The following is a 23,667-nucleotide window of genomic DNA, read 5'->3' as shown; positions in this document are numbered from 1 at the left end:
GGTTCAAAGCCAGCTCAGGCAGGAAAAGTCTGTGAGACTCATTTCCAATTAACCACCAAAAAAAAGGGCCAGAAGTAAAACTAGCTTAAGTGGTAGAGCACTAGCTTTGAACACAAAAGCTTAAGGCCAACACCCAGGCCCAGAGTTCAAGCCCCAGCTCTGCCTCTGCCTCTCTGTCTCTGTCCCTGTCTCTCTGTCTCTCTCTCTGTTATACACACACACTGTTGTTTTTTTTTTTTGCCAGTCCTGGGCTTGAGCTCAGGGCCTGAGCACTCTCCTTGGACTTTCTCAAGGCTAGAGCTCTACCACTTGAGCCTCAGCACCACTTCTGGTTTTTTCTATGTATGTGGTACTGAGGAATCAAACCCGGGTCTTCATGCATGCTAGGCAAGCACTTTAACCACTAGGCCAAACTCCCGGCCTACACACACACACTCTTGAGGATTTTTTTTTTTTTGCTGATTATTTTCTTTTCATTCTTAGCTTTATGGAAGCTTCAATATCACATTCTTCATTTAACTTACTCAGTTTTGATTTTTCTCAGAAACAGGCACAAAATTACCAATCCCAATTAAATGGTAAAAAGCAATGCGTGGAAGACAGCAGCTCTGAATTTCCTCGTCTGGCATGTGAATCGGACCCTGGTGCTGAAGCCAGTGAGAGAGATGAATTCATTATTGAAAAATTAAAATCAGCTGTGAGTGAAATAGCACTAAGCAGGAATAAGTTACAAGATGAAAACCAGAAGCTCTTACAAGAACTGAAAATGTACCAAAGACAGTGTCAGGTGAAAGTGTGCTTCTTTATTTCCCAACTAGCATTGCCCATGAGATGTATAAATGTTCAGAGTCAGGGGTGAGAAATCTGACTTTCTACTGCATGTGTCAATTCAATTCATTCTTCCTCTTCATCAGTAGTTCTCACTCGACAAAATTCAGGAATGCTGTTAAGTCTCCTGCTGGAATGCACTTTGGTTCTGAAAATGCATGATAATAAAGTATTGCCAGTGCATTAATCGCAGTTCCTTATGCACACCTATGCCTCAAAGCCATGGCTGCTGTCCCCACTCTTTTCTCTGGCCTTCTGCCTCTTAATTTCCAGGAAGCTTGTGGTAGAGATTTCATGATTAAGAAATCATGAAAGGTTAGATGATCTAGAATCACTCCTTATGATTCTTCCTTGGTTAATTGATGAATTAGTTTTCCATAACTATCACAAAATGCCTGACATATGCAGCTTATCAAGATAAAAGGTTTATTTGGAGTTACAGTCCATACTTGTTTGTCACTGTTGCCTTAGACCTGTGGCAGAAAGAACTTTAGGGTGGGTACGTGTGGTAGAATAAAAGCTCTCCATTTGTGGCCAGGAAGCCAAACAGGGATGAGGAAGAGGTGAGAAGTTATAGAAGGGCTTCCTACCAAATCCCTTCCAAGGTTCAGCCACCAGGATTCTGACACAGAAGTCTTTGGGCTAATAGTTTATATAGATTTTCATGAGGAATTTATACTTTACCAAAATTATATTTATGAACATTTTTTAATTTAAAAATAATGTTTGGAAGCTGGGTGTGGTGGACCACACCTGTAATCCTAGCTACTCAGGAGGCTGAGATCTGAGGATCAGGGTTCAAAGCAAGCCCAGGCACAAAAGGTCCCTGAGACTCATGTCCATAATTACCAGAAAACCAGAAGTGGCTCTGTGGCTCAAGGCTAGGGTGCTAGCCTTGAGCTGAAGAGCTGACAGTGTCCAGGCCCAGAGTTCAACTCCCATGACTGGACAGATAATAATAATAATGATGATGATGATGTTTGGATCTAGGAACACTATTAAAATTAAACAATGCTTTTCCATTTTATATTTTTCAAAATAATACACTTATATTAAAAAGCAAATCAAAATTAATCTGAACCATGGTTAGAAAAAGAAAAGATCTGTTGTTCTAATGAAAAAGATTTTTAAAAAGTAACTTGCTTAAAAAATTAAGATTTCTACTCTTAGGAAAATGCTAAATATTTTTATCTCGTTGGGAAAATGGTGAAAATAATGCTTTTTCTCTATTTTATTTTTTTCAACATTTTATTCACATCTCATCCTTTTGTTTTAAGGTAAAAACAAAGTAAAAAAAACTATCAAATTATATGTTAGTTAATTTAAAGGTTTAAAATCACTGCTACTCTCAAATCATTAAGCAGACTTCTGACTAACAGATGGGCCTTAAATTTATTTTTATAAAAGTTGTATTTGAAAAAAAAAAGTTGTATTTGGCCAAGTGGGAATAATTAGCAGTAAATAATAAGCAACTATAATATTCTATGAGAAATTCATCTTCTGTTTCTGCAAAATTGTTATTTGACTATATTTCACATCTTGCACATGAATGCAGAAGAAAGTAATGCATTTCGAATTACTGCCATTCATTATATGTAACATTTCCTTTAGTTTGCAACATGTTTTAATGCCAGCTGCATCTGAATTTTCCCGTGGATTGCATCTTCCCATTTGTCATTCTACAACCCTGAAACGTATCAGTGTACATATTAATTACATCCCACTCACTATTTCTGTGCTACACCATACTCACCTCTAAATGTACATGATTCCCCATTAGAAGTTCATGACAAAAATAAATTGTAGGCATTTTTCAAATATACCAGAATTATTAACTTTCTTTTTTTTTTTTTTTTTTTGCTAGTCGTGGGGCTTGAACTCAGGGCCTGAACACTGTCCCTGGGATTTCCCAAAGCTAGAACTCTACCACCTGAGCCACTGTACCACTTCCAATTTTTTCTATGTATGGGGAAATCAAACCCAAGTCTTCATGCATGCTACGCAAGCACTCTACTATTAGACCAAACTCCCCACCCCATTTTTTTTTTCAGAGTGCTGTATAGAGAGAGGGGTTACAGTTGCATTGGTCAGATAGTGGGTACATTACTTCTTGAACATTGATACTACTTCCCATGTTTTCTCCCACTTTTCCTCCCCCCAACTGTTTTCATTTTTGTCCTGGGCTTTAATTCAGATCCTTCTTGTTGTCCTTGAACTTTTTTGCTCAAAGCTAGGGCACACCTCTGTTTCAGCTTGTTTTTTTTCATATATTTTTATTGTAATTAATAGAAGGGTTACATTATATTCACCAGATAGAAGGTACGTTACTTCACAAATATTGATACCCTTTCTCATGTCTTGGTCCCCATTTCCCTCTCCTCTTCCTCCGCTCATCTTGATTTCCCCCCTTCCCTATCCTATTCCAAATAACCAATTAAGCATGTATAAAATATATCAGATAACAAGGTGAAATACTGTAACAATATGAGATAACCAAGGGACAGCAAAAGCGATGAGAGATAACATAGTACATTAAGGACAACAATCACTCATTATATGGCTTTTGTTTCTGTATCCTGGAAGTCCTTACATTTAGTGTAATGCTAAGGATTTTGTATTTTCTATTACTATAGTGCCTGACAAAGTATCAATCATCACTTATATTCCCTGAATGTACAAAGAAAGCATGATGTTCACTTACCCAAGAATTCAAACTTTTCTTCCTAAAGAAAACAATATGATTAGAAACAAATCAGTAGTTATTAAGCCCATGGCTATATATCACTATGTAAAACCACTATTAATGTTCCCAATCTCAAGTTCAGTAATAATTATTAAACACCTAGTATCTACAAGGAACTGTGATCAAAAGAGAGTTTAGAACCATTGTATGTTTTAAAAAATTATTTTGAAAGAAAAAAATGGCTGGTGAGAATGTAAACTTGTTCAACCACTTGAGCTTTTATTTCATTCTTTCAAGTTTATGTATATCTGGCCATGTTTATGTGATGGTTTGTTGTACTTGATTATTCTTTATTGTTAGATGATAAGCTTACCCGAGGATAGTTATATTACATCGTCCCCCTTCTCAGAGTAAGTAGAGCTCAGTAAATATTGGTTAGTAATTGAGTGGTAAAATGGGTGTAATTGTGTAAGACAGAGCAAATAAAGACTAAATTCTCAGTCTTTTAAAAGAAGTCTGTGTTGGCCAGGAGTGTGGCCCAGTGCAAGAGTACTTGCCTAACATATTCAAAGCCCTGGGTTCAAGTACTCAGTACCACATCCACAGAAAAAGCTGGATGTGGTGCTGTAGCTCAAGTGGTAGAATGTTAGCCCTGAGAAAGCTCAAGGACAGTGCCCAGGCCCTGAGTTCAAGGCTCAGGACTAGCAAAACAAAAGTCTGGTTTATCAATGATGAGTATTTAAAATGTATTATATGTAATAATATGAAAAATGGGCATAAAACATTTTTAATATTTTTAAGCAGGCCATGGAGGCGGGACTGTCTGAGGTTAAAAATGAGCTGCAGTCACGTGATGATCTCTTAAGAATTATAGAAATGGAACGGCTGCAGTTACACAGAGAATTACTGAAAGTCGGAGAGTGCCAAAATGTTCAAGAAAATAAAAAAAGGTATAGTCCTATCTGACAGTCTGAGAGAAACCATTCAAAACATGATAATAATGTGTTTTTAAAGTTTGTGTGAGGCTGGTGCGATGGCTCACGCCTATAATCCTAGCTACTCAAGAGGCTGGGATCGGAGGATCAAGATTCAAAGCGAGCCTGGGCACAAAAGAACCTGAGACTCTGTTCTCCAATTAACCTCTAGAAAACAGGAAGTGGGACTTGGCTCAAGGGGAGGGCAGTAATCTTGAGCTGAAGAGCTCAAGGACAGCACCCAGGCTGAGTTCAAGCCCCATGACCCACCAAAAAAAAAAAAAAAAAGAAGTTTGTATGTGAACGTGGTGCCCATGGCTCAGTCTGTAAATTAGATACTTGGGAGGCTAAAACTGGAGGATTGAGGTTGGAGGCCAGCTTGGGCAGAAAAGACCGTGAGATTCCTTCTCAACCTATAGCTGGGCATGGGAATTCGGTCCTCTTGTGCTAAGATACAGGGAAAACTAACACTGAGAGGATCGAATTTCCAGGCCAGCTCATGCGGAAAAATATAGCCATTCAACAGAGGAAAATTGGGCACACAGGCATTGGATGAACTATTGTCACAACCAGGATGACTAAAACAGACCATTTGAATTCAAAAAATAAAATAAATAAAAGCAGGGGTAGAGATATGGTATGCTATGCTATGCTAAGGTATGGCTCAGCAGAATTACCTGCCTAGCAAGTGTGTGAGGTCCTGAGTTCAACTCGAGTACTACAAGAAAAAAAATTGTATTTTTCATAAAAACTAAAATATATTTATAAAATAAGCTAAAGTTTATTTTTAATTACTATGCTGCTAATTGATAAATTTAAAAGTATTCAAATGAACTAATGATTATTTTAGCTTTAAAATTATTCTTACATAGAAAATATGGCATGTTCTGACTTATGGCTACATTTGTCACATTGAGTCAAAGCTTGTCTTAAAACAGTTATTCTTTAGGATATCAGTAGTATACAGCAAAAAAATAAAATAAACCCCAAACATTACCAGCTTTCCTTCAATAAGTGATTTGATCCAAATTCTTGCACTTCTTCATGTGTTTGGCCAAGAGAACTCAGATAATGCTTCAGATAATGTACCTCCATATATATATATATATAATTTACAGATACTTCTGCAGCAAAATAATACTTATTCCATATATTTCAAGACCTTCTGATTGCCTGTGAGTCTGGTGCTTTTTCACTTGTAGGTGGCATCATCTTTGCTTCCACCCTCCTCATCTTGTCAGTGCCTTGAATGGTTCTTGGGAAGACAGATTTTCCTCTTTAAAACAGACACTGTAGTCTGTAATCACAAAGGAAACAGGGACAGCTGAAGACTTCAAATGTTGTGCTGTTGAAGAGACAGTGAGTGTCCTTAGTCTCTAATGCCAGGCCCGTGATGAGATTAAACAGTTGACTATCTAAATGCCAAAGGAGATTTTATAGAGCAGAATCCTGGTTTTAAAGGGAGTGCTTATTTCTTCCAAGTTGAAGGACATGCTGGCATTTCTTTTCAGTTTGTCCTTAACAACCAGTGGCACATGAGAGTCCCTGAGGATGGCCCGTGGTGTGGCTTAGGAAAGAGACAAGGCCTGTCGGTACTGTTGGTCTCTGTGCTGTGCGATGCATCATCACTGCTGATGGTTAGTCATCTTCTGGACATTGTTTATGTGCAAGGTGCTGTTCCAGTGTAGCGAGTTGGTGAGTGATGCCTCTGCACAAAGAAAGGATTCCTATGCCTGAGGACAAAGGAAATACAAATCCTGGTTGCATCTCTGATCTTTTCCCCTGTGGTACTCATAAAAGGCTTTTGAACCTCAAGTATTGTCAGCTTTCCTAAACATATGGTTTGGCCCAAAGTCTTGCGCTTTATGTATTTGGCTAATACAGACTTTATTCTGCCAATTTCTGCTCTCTGTTTAACGTGCTTTTTTATCTGACATCTTTGTGGTCTGGAGGGAATCTCTCAGTTCTAGAACTCCAGAAGAAATGGAGTGTAAGAAGCTTCCAATGCCTGGTGCTGTGTTCTGTGTGCTCACAGCTGGCGCTGTGCTGCGCATGTCAGACTTAGCCTTCCCCTCTGCAGGTTTCAAATCCTGTTACTTTGTTCTCGTGGTTGCCTTTGAGCTGCTTTGTTTCTTGGCTTCTTTTGTTTCTTTTTTGTAGTTGTGTCGAGGTGAATCAGCCCAGACTACTAGTGGGATAAAAGTAAAAATGCTCATTTCAGAATCTTTCTCGATAATGTTTTGCTAGTGGCAGAAGTGCCTTGATCTGATAATTCAAAATAACTGCAATATGCCTTTTCTACATGGCAAATTATCATTCCTTTATACATTTATATTAGCAACTTATATTAGCATGACTATTTTTCTCTTAGCCTCTGTCCATTTTGGAACTGGACATTTTTTTCCACTTACTCATTGAGCTTTAGGAATTGTTGAGAGGATTTTAGCACTCAGTTCAGGGTAGAGTATACAAACAGTTCCATTTTTCAGTTCTCCAAAATCATAGCAGATGACTAAAGATCTAAGAATAATCTGAAAATGATGTTTTAGACGCTACTGGATAAAATGGTAAATATTCAAATGATGCCTTAAGTGGGAGATAAAGAAGACTGAAAAACAGTATCTCACTGTAAGGAAAGCATGTATTATCATTATAGGAAATGGTGTATTTATTTATGTACACGTACAAACATGGAAAAGACAAATAGTAAACATGAAAGTAAGTTTTCATGATTAACAATACAGCAGGAAAATATGCTCTGGTGTATTTAGTTGTCTACACTTAATCAGTCTGGCCTAGATGCCTGTATCTCAGAAGAGGTATCACTGAATTTATATCTTTTACTTTCTATTCTTGAAATTGGTTCTCTTCATCATTACTCAGATTTTACTTTATTGTGAGTGATATGTTTTCACTGTTTGGAACCTTCTCAAAAAATATTTTGGAAATATTGCACTCGCAGTGGAGTCTGAACAGCTGCATTTGAACTGGCTTCAGATAGAAAGCTGCGTTTCCCTACCTCCGGCCTGATTGTCTTTATCTTGGTCTTTTTTTGGGTGGGGTCAGTCACAGGGCTTGAAATCTGGGCCTGGGCACTGTCCCTGAGCTCAAGACTACCACTCTACTCCTTGAGCCACTGTGCCACTTCTGGTTTTCTGGTGGTTAACCGAAGATGAGTCTCATAGATTTTAGTGCCCTGGCTGGCTTTAAACCTCAATCCTCATATCTCAGCCTCCTGAGTAGCTAGGATTACAGGGGTAAGCTACCAGCACCCAGCTTACCTTGGTCTTTTACTGCTTTTAATTTTACTGAGTTACTTCACAAGGAAGTGAACATCACATGCCTTTCTCAAGCCTCCTATGGGAATCATCTTTATACAAGTTCCTGCTTCCTTTCTCTAGTATGAATAGGGAGTTGCAGTTCCATTTTGGGCATGCATCGTCAAGAATAGCTGCATTTGAAGTGTCTCTTGGGCGGTCGTCAGATGTAATCATTTTTGAGCATTTTTATGGAGTAGTTGCTCCCTTTGCACTTTTTCTGGCAGAGTTGCTTTCCACAAAGCATTTGAAAGTTGGGTATGTCTCTTTTCTTAGAATGGGCCCCCAAACTCTCTTACCATAGGAAGCAGCCTTTTCTCCTCATCCAAAAATCATATAGACATATAAAATCCCAGTAGTATGCTGATTTTCTTTAACACATTAAAGCTCCAAAGTCATAACTGGCTTTTTCTCATCAAAATCACTCTCACCCAGTTAAAGACATAAATGGTTGTTTGATCTGGATATATTAGGACTTGCAGTTTCTGTAACTAGAAATGTTTCCCAACAAAGCAATACTTTTTCTTCTGCACAGAGGATAATTTAGACAGCAGTCTAAATTAACTATATAATCATAACAATTTATCAAGTTAAGCTTCATTTTTGCCTATTTTTTAATTTGTAGACTTGAATCATCTTATTCAACTTCTGTGAAAGAACCAGAAAGGAAGAAGAAAGATCTGTTTTCAGGGGATCATGAAAAAGAATTAAACAAGGTATGGGAAATAATGAGCTTCATTCTTGCAAGTCAGCCTAAAGTTTTTTCATTCAAGAAGATAAAGAAATTCTCTCTCTCTCTCTCTCTCTCTCTCTCTCTCTCTCTCTCTCTCTCTCTCTCTCTCTCTCTCTCTCTCTCTCTCGCCCTCTCTTCTTGCTGCTATAATTTTCCCCTAAAATAATAATTTACCAAGCCAATAACTGTAACCCTGCTGGTGTAAACACAGGCTTTGGGTTATATCTGCCTCAAGAGAGTGCACAGAGTTGGGGAATGGTTGTGGGAGAGTTGTCCAGAAGTAAGGAGGACACCACAGACCTTGCACTCATGTGCATGTGCACCTCGCTCCAGAGCCTTTTGAGCAGGCTGTGATGAAGAAGAAATAAATCAATAATAGCTGCTCAGGGCATTCTTACCAGATACCAGGTCTCATACCCATAATCCTAGCTACTCAGAAGACTTATTTGAGGATCATGAATGGAAGCTAGCCAAAGCATACAAACAAATCTTAGAGACTCGCCAGTTAACTGGAAGAAAGCAAATGTGGAAGCATGACTCTCGTAGAGCACCAGCCTTGAGAGAAAACTTAAGCCCCTGTAGTAGCATAGAATGTGTGTGTGTGTGTGTGTGTGTACACATGTATATTTCATTCTAGTAAAATTCGGTAGTGCTGTCCTGTTTATCAGAGATTCTAGATATTTGTCATAGATTCTAGATACTTCCCAAGTCTTTATTTTTTAATATTTTTAATATTTTTATATCATTAAATAGTTTACAAAGGAGTTTCTATTCAACACAGAAGTTTAATGAATACAGTTCCTTTTGATCAATGTCAACCCTTTTAACATTATCATCCAACCCTCCCAACTCACCCTTTCCTTCATTTTCCTTAATCTTTTAGACTATATTTTGAATTTTTGCATTTAACAGTTTCTGTATACAGTGCACCTTGATCTGTGCCATCCCTTCAATATCATCACATGCCTTCAAGCCACCTCTTCCCTTATTTTTTTTATTCTGTGATATAAACAATGCATTCTTGACTGTATTTCTCCCTCTCCCCTACCCCCATAAGTTTATCCCTCTGCCTTTGGCCTCATCCCAGCTCTTGAAAGTATCCACTGTAGCCTAGTACTTATTTTGCTGGGTTTTGACTTAGTCTTTCTAATGAATAATACTATTTGGATTCTGCATAGAGTCAGTTATACTTCAGGTAATTCATTGGTAGCTGCATGCATACCACATAATAATTTTACTTACAGACTTATAGGCACATTCCACCTACCACAAATGAGGGAAACCATCCAACTTTTGTTTCTCTGGGTCTGGCTTACTTCACTTAATATAATTTTTTCCAGGTCTTTCTATTTCTTTGCAAATGGTACACTATCATTCTTTCTGATGGATGAGTAGAATTAATTGTGTATATACACCACATTTTCTTGATCCATTCATCCATTGAGGGACATCTGGGCTGATTTCATATCGTGACTATGGTAAATAGTGCTGCAGTGAACATGGTTGCAGTCATGGCTTTACTATAGCCTTGTTTGTGCTCTGTTTGATAAATGCCCAGGAGCAGAATTGCTGGGTCATAGTAGATCATCCAGACTACTTTCCAGAGTGGTTATACAACTTACATTCCCACCAACCATATAATAGATTCCCTTTTGCCAAATCCTCACCAGCATTTGCTATTGTTAGTTTTCTTGATAGCATCCATTCTAACTGAGGTGAGGTGGAATCTCAGCGTTGTTTTGATTTGCAATTCCTTTGTGGCCAAAGATGTTGAACATTTCTTCTTGTGTCTATTGCCATTGTTACTTCTTCTGAGAAGTCTTTGTCAAGTTTTTAGATTTGACAATCATTTAGAACTTGCAGTGCTGTAAACTCCAAATGGTTGTATAAGTTAAAGCTGAGTGTGGCTTAGAATTCTCGTTTATTGTGCACTATGCTTAAAACACAGGCAATGAAAGTAAATATCTAGAGGACCAGTTAACTAACATCAAGGCTAAGTTCTCCCATAATTGTAAAGGGTCATAAATTGTTTTGGTTGTATGATTCAACCAATACTTGTAGAGCATGCCGTAGGGAAAACCAGCCTGAAGAATTCTATAGGAAATGCAGGGATGGGAAGGCCTGTCTGACACAGCTTACTGAAGAACTATCAAAAAAACGTGTTACAAATTATGAAGCAGCATTTCCCTTTTATTTTGAACACTTCAAGACCACAAATGCAGTCATAATATTGAATGTATAAATGTGAAGTGTGGAATTTGGTAAATCGGGGATAGGTGGTGTTGGGAGAGAATGATGAAAAGATGACATTGATCAAGATGCATTGTACTCTCAATGGACATATTGAATTGACTCCCCTTTGTAAACTACTTCAAAATAATAAAATACATCAATACCACAGTCCATTGAAGCCAATTTTCCAATATATACATATACATATACATATACATATATATACATATACACACACATATATATATGTGTGTGTATATGTATATATAGGCAGTCATGGGGCTTGCACTCAGGGCCTGGGCACTGTTCCTGAGCTTTTTGTTCAAAGCTGGTCCTCTACTACTTTGAGCCATAGTACCATTTCCTTTACCAGTATTTTTACTTTTAATCAAAAAATTGCTTTTGTCCCCAGTGAACATGTTATGAATTTTTTAAAAATTGCTTAAAGACCCATACTGTCATGTGTTACATTGACAGAGAAAGAATACCTTGAATATTATAAAGAATTTAATAATTTCATGCCCATTGAAACTGAGGTCACATGTAAGAGGTTCTTGGAGACCAGTAGCCAAGCAGTTCTGTGCAGGAAAGGTTACAGAAAAAAAAAAACCCAAAAACTAAATATAAATAGCTAGAGTTTCTAGGAAGTGTTTGTGAAGAACATTTTCATTCCATTGTTATAAAACCAACAAGAGCCACGTGTTATGAATTCTGCCAGTGTTTTCTCTTTTCCCAGGACAAAGTTATTTTTAGTCATCTATTTTGTAATAAAACTCCCATTTTTTAATAAAGCTGAAAGTCATTTGAAGCTCAGGTAAATTAATCTCATTTAGAAACAAGCTTTGTCATGTAGCATGCCGTTTTAATATCTAAGCATTTTATAAATACTAAAAATAGTTTTTTCATTTTAGTGCATTCATCTTTATTTTTATTTTGTGTGCTCTGTTTTTAAGAGGAACATGTTAAATTAAACCACATTGTTTTTTCTTTTTTGCAATTGGCAAAATCCAGATCAGCACACACTATAGAACAATGCTGTTATTTTATCAAATAAATTGTAAGGAGAAAAATTGGAGGTGAGAGAAATTCAGTTGGCCTCCTTTAAAACACCATTGGCTTAGAGTGTTTGTCTTCCAGGCTTCTAAACTCTGCTTTGAGAATTTAACCATGTTCCCCACCCCCACCATTTCTTTTTATGGTCTTTCCTTCCTCCCATGTAGTAAATGGTAAAGTTAAGACCACATAATTTCTAGGGGTTTTGTCCAACTCTGAAATTCTAAAAATGTTCATAAGAAGAATAGAGACAGATGAGGGGGTAGATGACACAAGGCCTGACAAGAATTCAATTTGCCCCTTGATAAGAAGTCATTCCGCTCTAGTGTTTTCCCTGAAACTCAGCTCGTACCAATATGTGTCAGTCCTCTCCTAGGGCCAGCCTACCATCAGGACATTGCCAAGCACAATAGATAAGGTTATGGGTTGGTTCTCATTCCCTTTCATATGGGGAATGAGACTGGAAAGTTACATACTTTATTCTAGTCAGAGAGACTGTGAGGATTGAATTAGATGATTCCTGCAAACTCTGTGAGAGAGAGACAGCCTGGTGCCACTGGCTTAAACCTGTAATCCTAGCTACTCAGGAGGCTGAAATCTGAAGATGAAGGTTAAAAGCCAGTCCAGACAGGATAGTCTGTGAGTCTCTTATCTCCAATTAACCAGCAAAAACCTGAAGTGAAGGCGTGTGGCTCAAGTGGTAGAGTGCCAGCCTTGACCAAAAACACTAATCAAGAGCATGAGACTGAATGCAAGCCCTATTACTGGCATAAAAATAAATAAAGATAAAAGAATAAAAAGTTACAGAAGCCATTCTTTTCTTTGGGCGGGGGGAGGGGTGGTGAAGGATGGCTTTCTCAAGACTAGAGCTCTACGACTTGAGCCTCTGCATCATTTCTGTTTTTTTTTTTTCTATATATGTGACACCAAAGAATCGAACCCAGGTCTTTATGCATGCTAAGGCAAGCGCTCTACCACTAGGCCAAACTCCCGGCCCCCATAAGCCATTCTTAATGTGTGGGCCATTTGTAGATATTAATGCAGTTAAACAAACTTAAGCAATATTCACTGTATTTTTTGAGACAATTTTCAACTTGAATTCTGCCAGTACATTGGATTAGATGAAAGAATTGATCATTTCAAAGACATTTTAACAGTATTCTGGCTACTAGGAGACAGAAAAGAGTTGAGAAGGGAGGGAGGGAGAGAAAGAAATGGAGAGTGATACTCAGAGAAAGAAATTATTCTTTTAGACATATATATTGCATATTTAAAGCTAAAGTGGAAATGCTCATTTTTTATCCTGGAATCAATCCACATACATATCTGTGGTAGTCTCAACTCCACCTCTCTTGCCTGGTTTCTCATGACACCATTTTCTATCCACTCCACTGCTCTGAGTGTCAATTGCTACCTCACTCGAATCTTTACTGTATTATTTGCCCGGGATCCTGGCTCCATCTCACCCTCTGGCTGTCTTCCATTCATCCTGTAACAATTGGCCTGCTAACCTCCTCTCTGGGTGCCCGGGCTGACATCCATCCCTCGGGATACATCAAGCACTCTGGCCTCCATATCAGTAGCAACCATTTCTTCTCTGTACTATAATTTTCCTTTTCTGTTTCCCCCTAATGGATGATGATTTTTTTCTGAGAGCACTGACTTGCATTTTATCTCTGAACCTAAGACTTAGGAACTTTCTGTGGTTTCTAGGAAGATGCTAGCAGCAGAACCAAGCCCACAGTGATAGGAAGAGAGGACAGAGGTGAGCTGTAAGCAGTGAAAAGAACAGGGGCACAGGAAATGTGAAATGAGGTATAATGGGGAGTGAAATAGTGGACAGAGTTGGCTGCATCTGGAAGGAAGGCAATGAAGAGTAGAATCAAGTGGTATCACAGTTGCTGCATAGAAAGCTTCGCCCACTTAGAGAGTGTGTGTGCTCTGCAAGTGAGCCAGTGACACACTTTGGTGGACATAGGAAGTTTTAAATTTATCACCATGTGATTCTGAAAAACATTGTGTTTTGTCATGAACAGCACAACACCATTTAGTATTGTAGTATACTAAATTTAGAGCCAAGAGCTCTAGGCTCCATATAAGCTCTGCCAGTCAGCTTGGAACCAATTGCTTCATCTCTTTAGGCCATTTTTTTCCGTATGAAAAGTGCTTGAAAGCGTGAGCATAGTGGTGGTGCATTCCTATAATCTCAGCCACTTGAGAGCTTGAGGCAAGATACTACCTATAGCCTGAGCTATGTAGAAAAATCTTCTGTTTAACACATAATAAAAAGTCTTGGATAATATTTTTACTACTTTCTAGTTTCTATTTTCTACTATCCCTTAACAGACCACACAACAGAAAACAGACATGAAAAATCAAATCTTGTAACTAGAAGGAAAAATGTAAATGAATCACTAAGTCTTCTTGTTTTCAGTTTTGCTTTTCTTAAAAAAGGAAGGTACAGAGGAGCCTGCTGAACCTTTTAGGATAGGTAGACTGGATCTAACTAGTAAAAACTTAAAGCTGCTCTCTTGTTTGCAGATAAGATATGAGGCAGAAGAGTACCACCGCTCTGAGCAGGAAAGAATGAGGAATGAAATATCTGACTTAACGCAGGAGCTTCATCAGAAGGAGATCACCATAGCAACTGTCATGAAAAAAGCTACCCTTCTTGAAAAACAATTGAAGATAGAGTTAGAAATAAAAGAAAAAATGTTAGCCAAACAACAGGTATGCAAGCAAGGAGCAGGTCCCTTTCCATGGCCGGACCCTGCTGAGGGCTCACTGGAAGCCCTCCCCCCATTCTTGTCAGGAATTGGCATCACAGAAAGGCTCCTGGGGCTGTGGAAGTACTGTATGGAGCCACATAACACCCATGAGACACAGAAAAGTGTCCCTAAAAAGAAAGGGAGAACTTGCTACTCAGGAGGCTGAGATCTGAGGATCACAATTTAAAGCCAACCCCTGCAGAAAAGCTCTGTGCGACTCATAGCTCCCATTAACCAACAAAAACATCAACAAAAAGCTGGAGAGATGGAGCTTTGGCTCAAGTAGCAAAATGTCAGCAGCCTTGAGTGGAAAAGCTAAGGGACAACACGTAGGCCCTGAGTTCAAGCCCCCAGGACTAGCACACACACAGAAAGATTAAGCTATTACAAAAAAGCCAGAAGTATGGCTCAAGTGGGAGAGTGCTAGCCTAGAGCAAAAAGAAAGCTCAGAACAGAGCTCTGGTTCTGAACTCAAGCCCTAGGACCAGCACCAAAAAACCCCACAGAAATTGTTTGAAACATGAAATTGTTTGAAACATATTTAACTGAACTCACATGTAGCATGATTCCTGAAGAAAAACAGCCATGCATTCTCCTGCCAAAATACTGCAAATGAATTATATGCACACATGACTGCCTGCCCGATTTCTTTTTGCCTTCCTTTCCTCCTCTCCTATTTTTTTCTTTCTTCCTTCCTTCACTTCCTTCCTTCCTTGTCTTTTAAATTCTTTTAGTCTTACTCACAATCAGGTCAGATGCCCCCTCTCAGTAGAGACCACAGAGATTCTCAGCCCTTTTACTCCAACTCTAGATGTTTTCAGAACGTGACTGCTTACTGAGAAAACTTCAGTAACTTTCTAGGCAGGTGAGGGTCACTTTAGGAATAACGTTTGTTTATTATGGAAACAGAATAGACTCTACTTTCATTCAGTTATGAGCCTTAAACTGTGATTTATGAGTACAATACCCAGGAAACTGTGTGTTGTGTCCATGACAGCAGATGCCTTGTACTGGACAGTGGATGGTAACCAGGATGCACAGCTGGATTATGAATGATTATAAATGAACAATTCTTATTATCACTGCCACTATGGCTACATTCTTTTTAAACTTAGCTTATAGAGGCTATACAGGGGTGGGCATTTCATTGTCACACCTCTACTTGTTTACACCAATTTGTCTTGCCCTCTCTATAACCTTCTCTTGTGTAGACTATCAGTGAGTGTATAATTTTAGTCTAGTTTTATTGTTAGTATTAAGGTATTGTTTTGAGGACTTGCCATATCATAAGTCAGGTAGCAAGTACATTTCTTTTGGGGCAGTGCTACCCCTTCCTTTGCTTTCCACCCGTTTCCCCCACCTGTCCATGCCACAAACTGCATAGTTCATTTTTCACACAGTTAGTGTGTATTTTATAATTTAGGCAAGTTTTGTGGAGGTAGGAGACCTGGACGAATGAAAGATCAGGTTGTACATAGTGGTACAGAGCTTTATTTTTTTTATTTTTTTTATTGTAATTAGTAAAAGGGTTACATGATATTTGCCAGATAGAAGGTGCATTAATTCACATACATTGATACCCTTTCACATGTCTTGGTACCCGTTTCCCTCCCCCCCCACACCCCCCACCCGTCTTGGTTTTCCCCCCTTCCCTATCAAATTTCAAATATCCAAATACAAATAAATTCAATATATCAGATAACAAAGTGAGATACTATACCAATATGAGATAACCAAGGGACAGCAAAGGAGATGAGAGACAACATAGTACATTAAGGACAACAATCATTCATTATATGGCTTTTGTTTCACTATCCTGGAGGGCCTTTCAATTAGCTTCACATTATATGGCCTTATGTGGTACAGAGCTTTAATCTCACCAACTAGGAGGCTAAGGCAGGATGCTCACAGCAAGACCTCTGTCTCAATAAAAATTAGACTAATAAAAGCAAAAGGACAGATACTATACCCAAGTCCTGTCAAATGGAAGAATCATAGGGGGAAAGGAGGGAAAAATAAAGTCACAAGGAAACTTGACAGGACTAACAAGGAACATTAAGAGACCGAAGCATGTCCTAGTGATAGAGTGCTTGCCTAGCATGCAGGAAGCCCTGGGTTCGATTCCTCAATGCCATATACACAGAAAAAGTCAGAAGTGGTACTGTGGCTCAGGTGGTAGAGCTCTAGCCTTGAGAAAGCTCAAGGAGAGTGCCCAACCCCTGAGTTATGCCCCAGGACTGGCAAAAAGAAAAGAAGGAAGGAAGGAAGGAAGAACAAGGTTAAATATGTCACATATTACATACTGTAAAAATTAATTATTAGTTCAAGAAATTTAGTTGGCCATATTTAAGTATGTTTTCAAAATGGTGATTTTTTTCTGTTAACAGAAAGTAAGTGGATCTATTTTTAATTTAGTATTGATCCTATCTGTGGTGTGCCACCGAATAAACTGCTAAAAGCCAAGAATCATTCCCCTTTACTACACTTAGAAAATACCTGCATCCACAAGATAAAAATTAATTTTTAAAAATTTGGAGTTCTCACTATAAATTTTACATTTCCCTTTTGTCTTCTGAACTTTCAGGTCTCAGATATGAGATATAAGGCCATCAGAGCAGAAAACCCACATCTAAAAGGAATGATGGGAGATTTAGACCCCGGACGGTATATGGTAATACGTTGAATTCATTCAATAAATTGAACAAGAGATGACTTAGTTGGTCAGGATTTCCAGACATTGTTTACTGGGGCCTTGTCTCATAATAGCATGCAGGGCTTGCAAACTGACATGCATTTCATTTTTATTCTCAGGCTGGAAGATTCGAATTTCTTGGTTTTGTGGTTATGGCTGTTTTGGTTTTGTTCTTTTCTTGGATTTTGGCTGAAATTCTAATCATTGCTCAAGCATGCCAAACTTTCTAATGGATTGCTTTTGATCTTGCTGTTGCCTTGAAATCCCACAGCCACCTTCACCCCATGAAAGCACCTCCAAAGCCCAGTTGCAATGTATTGGTCTGACTTGGGTCTTCGTGTGGCACTTTCCCTGCCACGGGGAAGCCATGCCCAGGCTGGGTGAGCAGCACTCAGAGCGCTGGTGTGGAGGGAAGGCCCAGTGTGTGTGCCTGGGTAGATGACAATGCTTGATAGATGTATACTTTTCTGCAATTCAACACACAGAAATCATGTGAGCACTGTAGCTGATTAGCCTGGTCCTAGTTTCCTCAGCTATCTGATGAGGGTTAGAGCAGGCCACGGTACTTTATTTCTGTGTTTAATATACTACTTCTCTGAGGCAGTGGGAAGAGAAGCCCTCTGCATTCACCTTGAACTTAGTGATGGGTCAGGTGAGTGGAGGACACGTGGTAGAAGAGAAAGCTTAGGGAAGCTTTTTACCCATCTCTTATGTAAAGTTGCCCATCTGCTGTGTGTGTATAAATATGTGTGTGTATACATGTAAATCTTCCATCTAACCCCATTTATTTAGAAATACTGGATACACAAAAAGTAAAACCAGATCCCAACTCCAAGAGTGAGTTTCTTAACACAAAAAAGGATTTTGTGTTTCTAAACTCAGTCTGAGCATTTGTGTGTGTACATACTTGGTTATCATAGTATTCACTGGGCCTGCTTCTTCCTGTTCCTAATAGGCTTTGGTGGGAGTTTGTGAAAGAGAGTGAGAGGAGTGTGTGTGTGTGTGTGTGTGTGTGTGTGTGTAAGAGAGTGAGAGGATTGTGCGTATATATGTGTGTAAAAGAGGGGGGAGAGAGAAAAACTCAAGCTTGGTTGTCGTCCCTTAGGTTTTTACTCAAAGCTAATGCTCATCTATTTGAGCAGTACCTCCATGTCCAACTTTTGGTGGGTAGAGATAAAAGTCTCATGGACTTGGCTTTGAACCACAGTCCTCCGTTCTCAGCTTCCTGAGTAGCTAGGATTACAGGTATGAGCCACTGACACTCAACCTTATAGGATTTTGACTTTTAAAATATAATAAGAAATTAATTATTCAAATCAATACATATCTTTTTTCTTCATTTCTTAAGAAGATCATACTCATATAAACAGTATATATATTTATGATTTTGGTTCACAGCTAATAATGTAGTAGTTTTCAGTGCCAGCTTTCTTCCTCCAGTCCTCTACATTGTCATCAGCAGATGACAGTTCACTTCACCATGTGTATTGTTTCATACTTTCCCATGCATAGGTATATGTAGTCATATACATATTCAGGGATTTTATCACTTTAGAAAAATAAGATTGTGGGCCAGGAGTTTGGCCTAGTGGTTAAAGTGCTTGCCTAGCATGCATGAAGACCCGGGTTCGATTCCTCAGTACCACATATAGAAAAAAAGCCAGAAGTGGTGCTGAGGCTCAAGTGGTAGAGCTCTAGCCTTGAGAAAATCCAAGGACAGTGCTCAGACCCTGAGCTCAAGCCCAGGACTGGCAAAAAAAAAAAGAGAAAAAAAAAAGAAAAATAAGATTGTTTATGTCTGTGTGTCACTGAACAGTACTTCTTAGAATCCTCCCAAACAACCAGTGTAAGACTATTTAATCCTTGTAATTGGTATGGCCAAAACACAGTTAATAGTCTGCTTGTCATAATTAATAAAAATTTTCAACTCTGCTTTCAAATTTTTCCTGAATGAACAATAATACTATAAAGTATCCTTATCCATGGTTTTCAGTCATCTTCTAGACATGAGACTGTGGATTCAGAGCTGGTGAGAGTTTTTATTTTAGTACCTGTTACCGAGCCCCATTTCTGCTTTCTCATTCCCACCACTATGAGGTGATTGTTGCTCCTTTGCCGTGTCTGACTTTCAGCAGTAGGATGGCTGAGAAGTAGTTTCCATTTTTTTATTGAAAGATTTTATTAACACTGATTTTTACCTCATATTTCAAATGTCATGTTTAACATACAAGTATTTAATAAGGGAATCTATGTGCAATCACTGGCACATAAATTTTAGAACATAATTAAAGTTAAACTGAGAGTTTGTATCGATCTATATAGTATAACATTACGTCTATAGAGTATATATCCTATCATAGATTTTTGTGACTATGTAATGTTTATGTCTCCAAGACCGTGTCAACCTTGGGTACCTGAGTATTGAGTCATCGCTGTTTGGATCTAATATCCACATATCAAGGAGACCATGTGCCCTTTGTTCCTTTGGTCTTGACATAGTCTTGCTCGACACAATTTGCTCTAGTTCCATCCATTTCCCAGTGAACGCCATTATTTTATCTTGTCTGGTGGGTATGTAGAGTTCCATTGTGTGTGTGTGTGTGTGTGTGTGTGTGTGTGTGTGTGTGTATCACATTTTTTTAATCCATTCATCTGGCTTGGCTATTGTGAATAGTGCAGAGATGAATATGGCTGAACAGTTGTCCTTATCATATCCTGGGTTATGATGCTCAGGGTAGATGCCCAAAAATGGTATGGCTGGATCCTAGGGAAGGTCTATTTTTAGTTTTTTGGGAAACCTCCAAACTGTCTAATTTTCCATCTTTCTGAGTATATTTGAGCATGCTTTCTACATTTATTGGCAATATATTCATATGGATTAAATATATTCTTTCTTCATTTTCTATTGGGTTGTCTCTTTTCCATTTATAGCAGCACTTTTCTAAATCCATTCTTTGTAACATTTTTATGATATCTTTTCATAAAAACTTTTGTCAAAAATAGTCCCCAAAAAAGCTTCATAGTTTTGGAGTTACAATCTTCAGATTATAAGGTTTTTCCAAACATCTGTGTATATATTGTATCTTGGATTTTGTTGGGTTTTTTATTGCTATTATAAAAGTAATATAGAGAGGGATTAGTTACCTAAGTCAGGTAATGAGTACAGTTCTTTTGTGTGTGGGGGGGAATCATGGGGCTTGAACTCTGGGTCTTTGCGCTGTCCTTGAATAATTCAGCTCAAGGCTACCACCCTACCCCTGGAGCCGCACCACTTCCTGTTTTCTAGAGGTTAATTGAAGGTAAGAGTCTCACGTTCTTTAGTGCCCAGGCCGGTTTTGGACGGTGATCCTCAGGTCTCAGCCTCCTGAGTAGCTAGGATTACAGGCATAAGCCACGGCACCTGGCTTAGTACATTTCTGTTTGAACAACATTACGTTCTCCCTTTCTCATCTCTGTTTTCTCCTCCTGTCCCCACCCACAAGTTGCATAGTTCATTTTCAATATAAGCACCACTGCTGTATTTGTCTACCCTTTGTCCCTCTTTGATGTTTCTGAGAGATTTTGTTGTCCATCATTAATCCATTGATTGTCATTTTGAATGAGTGTGATATTGAGGAGCTCAATTTCAATTTTAAAAACATTTTTGAAATTGAATTTTCGTATAATAGTGTTAAAGCAGGGAGGAACTGAATATTTCCTGATCCCCATGCAGGAAGTGAGAGTTAAAGACTCTCCAAATTCAATTTTGGTGTGAATATTAAGCTCAGCTTTCCCAGTTTCTCCTCATAATTTTTGGAGTTAACATATAGTAATGTTAAAATATTTGACGTTTTAATAGTCAATGTATTTTAGAGATTTGGCATTTTTAATATAGCAAAATTTTCCTTCCAGGATTACAATGTAGCTTTCTGTCTTTGCATCCTGGCCTTTTCAGTAAAATCTCACAATTTTCTTTGTATAAATTCTACCCCATTTCAAATTATCCCAAGGTTTTTTACAATTCTTGCCATGGTTATCAGTAGAATATTTCCCTTTTTTCATATCTAAGAACTTATCACTAATATTTTAAACTCAAATTGTTTTACTAATTCACTGTTATGTACGTTTTTAACCATATAATTATGTCCACAAATAAATGTTATCAGCTGAGCACTGGTAACTCACATATGTAATCCTAGCCATTCATGAGACTGCAGTCTGGGGGTTGAGGTTCAAAATCAGCCTGAGTAGATATATTGAGACTCGTTATCTCCACTTAACCAGCAAAAAGCTTGAGGTAGAGATGTGGCTTAACTGGCAGAGCACCAGGCTTGAACAAAAAATTGAGAACCTGAGGCATTCTGTTCAAACAGTGGTATTTGTACAAACAATTTAAAAAACAAAAACAGACATCTCTTTTTCTCCACTGTTAACATAAGTTATTTTTTGTTGTGTTCCTATAGAAAAATGTTAAACAATAAGAGGATTTTCTGGCAAATTTTCTACTTTCTGACTTTAAACCTCACGATCTTGTTCGGTGTAACATTCATGCTTTTTATAATCTTTATCACATTCGTATTTAAATGAAGACTTTTGCTAAGAATTCCTGCTAGATTTTTTTTTTTATCAGATGTCTTTCAGCACAGAAGACCTGGTGTGGGCTAAAAGACTTCCTACTACAGATCCAGAATTAAATTTCAGGAATAAATCATCTTAATCATTCTGTTACTGGCATAGAGCTTCCATAACAAAGTAGCACACACTGTGTGGCTTGGAACTCTAGACATACTGGTTCATAGTTCTTAGGCTACAAGTTCAAAATGAAGACATTAAATTAAGTCTGTGGTTAGTGCTCATCCTTTATCTGCCCTGACAAGGGCGTCTTCTGCATCTCCTGGTGTCTTTTTTATATGCACATTTTCCCTTTCTGTAGGACATTGGTCCTACAGATGTGTTTCCAGGGAAGGTCACTGTATGCGGGAGAAGACGTGGGACTTCAATACAGCATTCTTAGAAGGATGCATTCAACCCATAACACCCATACTTCAACAGTTTTGGTACAGCACTGATTGACTTAGAAATAAGTTCTGTGTCTTAAGTGAGGTTCACTCTTTTTTTCTACTTGTTTTAAAGTTATACTGACTTAACATAAATCTGGAACTTTCTAGCTTGATGAGTGGTCTAAATTTTTTTTGGAATTAGCAATTCTTTAAAGGCTAGAAAAAACTTAGCTGTAAAACTATCCAGACTTCATAAATCCTCAGTTTCCTTTTGCCTTTTGTTCTGGAGTGGTTGAACTATTCAAATTTCCCAATTTTGTCTTAGATCATTTTGGTGATTTGTGTAGTTCTAGGAAACCTACCCCTTTCAATTTGCTTCCTCATTACCAAAGTTATAGTATACTATAATTCATTCATTTCTTCTAAATGCTGTTCCATAGTTGGGCTTTTTGCTTGTTGAGACAGGGTCTTACCATGTAGTCCAGGCTAACTTTGAAGCTTGCGATCTTTTGCCTCAGTCTCTGAGAACTAAGATTACAAATAGATATTACACACCCAGACTATATTGTGTTGGTATATTTCTTTTGTTGTTACTGATGATCTTATAGAGTTGAACACATTCTTTCCTTTTTTAAAAAATCAGTCCAGGAGCGTGGACTCAGAGCCTGGGCACTATCCCTGGTTTCTTTTGCTCAAGGCTAGCATTTTACCATTTGAGCCACAGTGCCACTTCTGGCTTTTCTGGTAGTTTATTGGAGATTAGAATCTCATGAAGTTTCCTGTCCAGGCTGGCTTCAAATTGTGAACCTCAGTTCTCAGCTTCCTGAGTAGATAGGATTATAGGGGATGAGCCATCAGTATCGTTTTCTTTCCCTTTTATTGTCTTAATTATGCTTGCAAGACTTTTATTTTATTAGTATGTAAAAATGTTGGCTTGGGGGTTTATGTTTTTGATCTATTTCTTTATTTTTAGATTTTTAGCAATTTTCTTTTTTCAAGTGTTTTGGGTATTTTTTGTTGTTTGTGTTTTGGCTCTACTTTCCCTAATTACTTAAAGTGAAGAAAATCTCCATAGTAGAAAAAAAATCTGATAGTTATTTCTGAAATAATTTGTCTGGATAAACAAACATAAATAATTGATACTGGAAGTTTATCTCAAGCAGTAAGAAAAGGTGTCATTTTTTAAAGTTTGTTATTATAAAGGTGATGTACAGAGGCGTTATAGTTACATGTCAGGTATAGAGTTCATTTCTCTTGGGACAAGGTCACCTTTTTCCTTATTTTCAACCAATTTTTCCCGATGGTTTCCCAACCACAAGTTGTAGAGTTCATTTCCAGCAGTGTCTAATGAGCAGTACTGCTGCATTTGTTTACCATTTTCCCCTCCATTTCTGTGCTTTCCTTACCC

The 23,667-nt window shown here is 38.1% G+C and overlaps 1 protein-coding gene and 1 long non-coding RNA gene across 9 annotated transcripts in view; one reads left to right on the top strand and one right to left on the bottom strand.

Moving 5' to 3' along the window:
* Nucleotides 1-23,667, top strand: part of Deup1 (deuterosome assembly protein 1) — a 79,238-nt gene that overhangs the window by 31,879 nt on the left and 23,692 nt on the right. For 6 of the 8 annotated variants that reach the window (XM_090343050.1, XM_090343042.1, XM_090343043.1 and 3 more), the window contains 5 exons: nucleotides 545-787; nucleotides 4,316-4,461; nucleotides 8,428-8,518; nucleotides 14,362-14,550; nucleotides 17,173-17,259. In XM_090343050.1, coding sequence (XP_090199176.1) covers nucleotides 545-787; nucleotides 4,316-4,461; nucleotides 8,428-8,518; nucleotides 14,362-14,550; nucleotides 17,173-17,259 — 756 coding nt within the window. The remainder of the gene's footprint in view (nucleotides 1-544; nucleotides 788-4,315; nucleotides 4,462-8,427; nucleotides 8,519-14,361; nucleotides 14,551-17,172; nucleotides 17,260-23,667) is intronic. The other 2 variants (XM_090343046.1, XM_090343048.1) reach the window with 2 other exon arrangements.
* LOC150056613 (uncharacterized) overlaps nucleotides 884-23,667 on the bottom strand; it is a 44,460-nt gene continuing 21,676 nt past the window's right edge. Inside the window, exons 2-3 of the long non-coding RNA XR_016537281.1 lie at nucleotides 3,530-3,551; nucleotides 884-976 (exon numbers count right to left, since the gene is read on the bottom strand). This is a non-coding gene — a long non-coding RNA (uncharacterized LOC150056613). The remainder of the gene's footprint in view (nucleotides 977-3,529; nucleotides 3,552-23,667) is intronic.

The sequence above is a fragment of the Megascapheus bottae genome, chromosome 12 (genome assembly GCF_031878675.1).
Source record: "Megascapheus bottae isolate mThoBot1 chromosome 12, mThoBot2.hap1, whole genome shotgun sequence".
Lineage (NCBI taxonomy): Eukaryota > Metazoa > Chordata > Mammalia > Rodentia > Geomyidae > Megascapheus > Megascapheus bottae.
The sequence above is the reverse complement of the archived record's forward strand: the minus strand, read 5'-3'. Positions and strand labels throughout refer to the sequence as shown.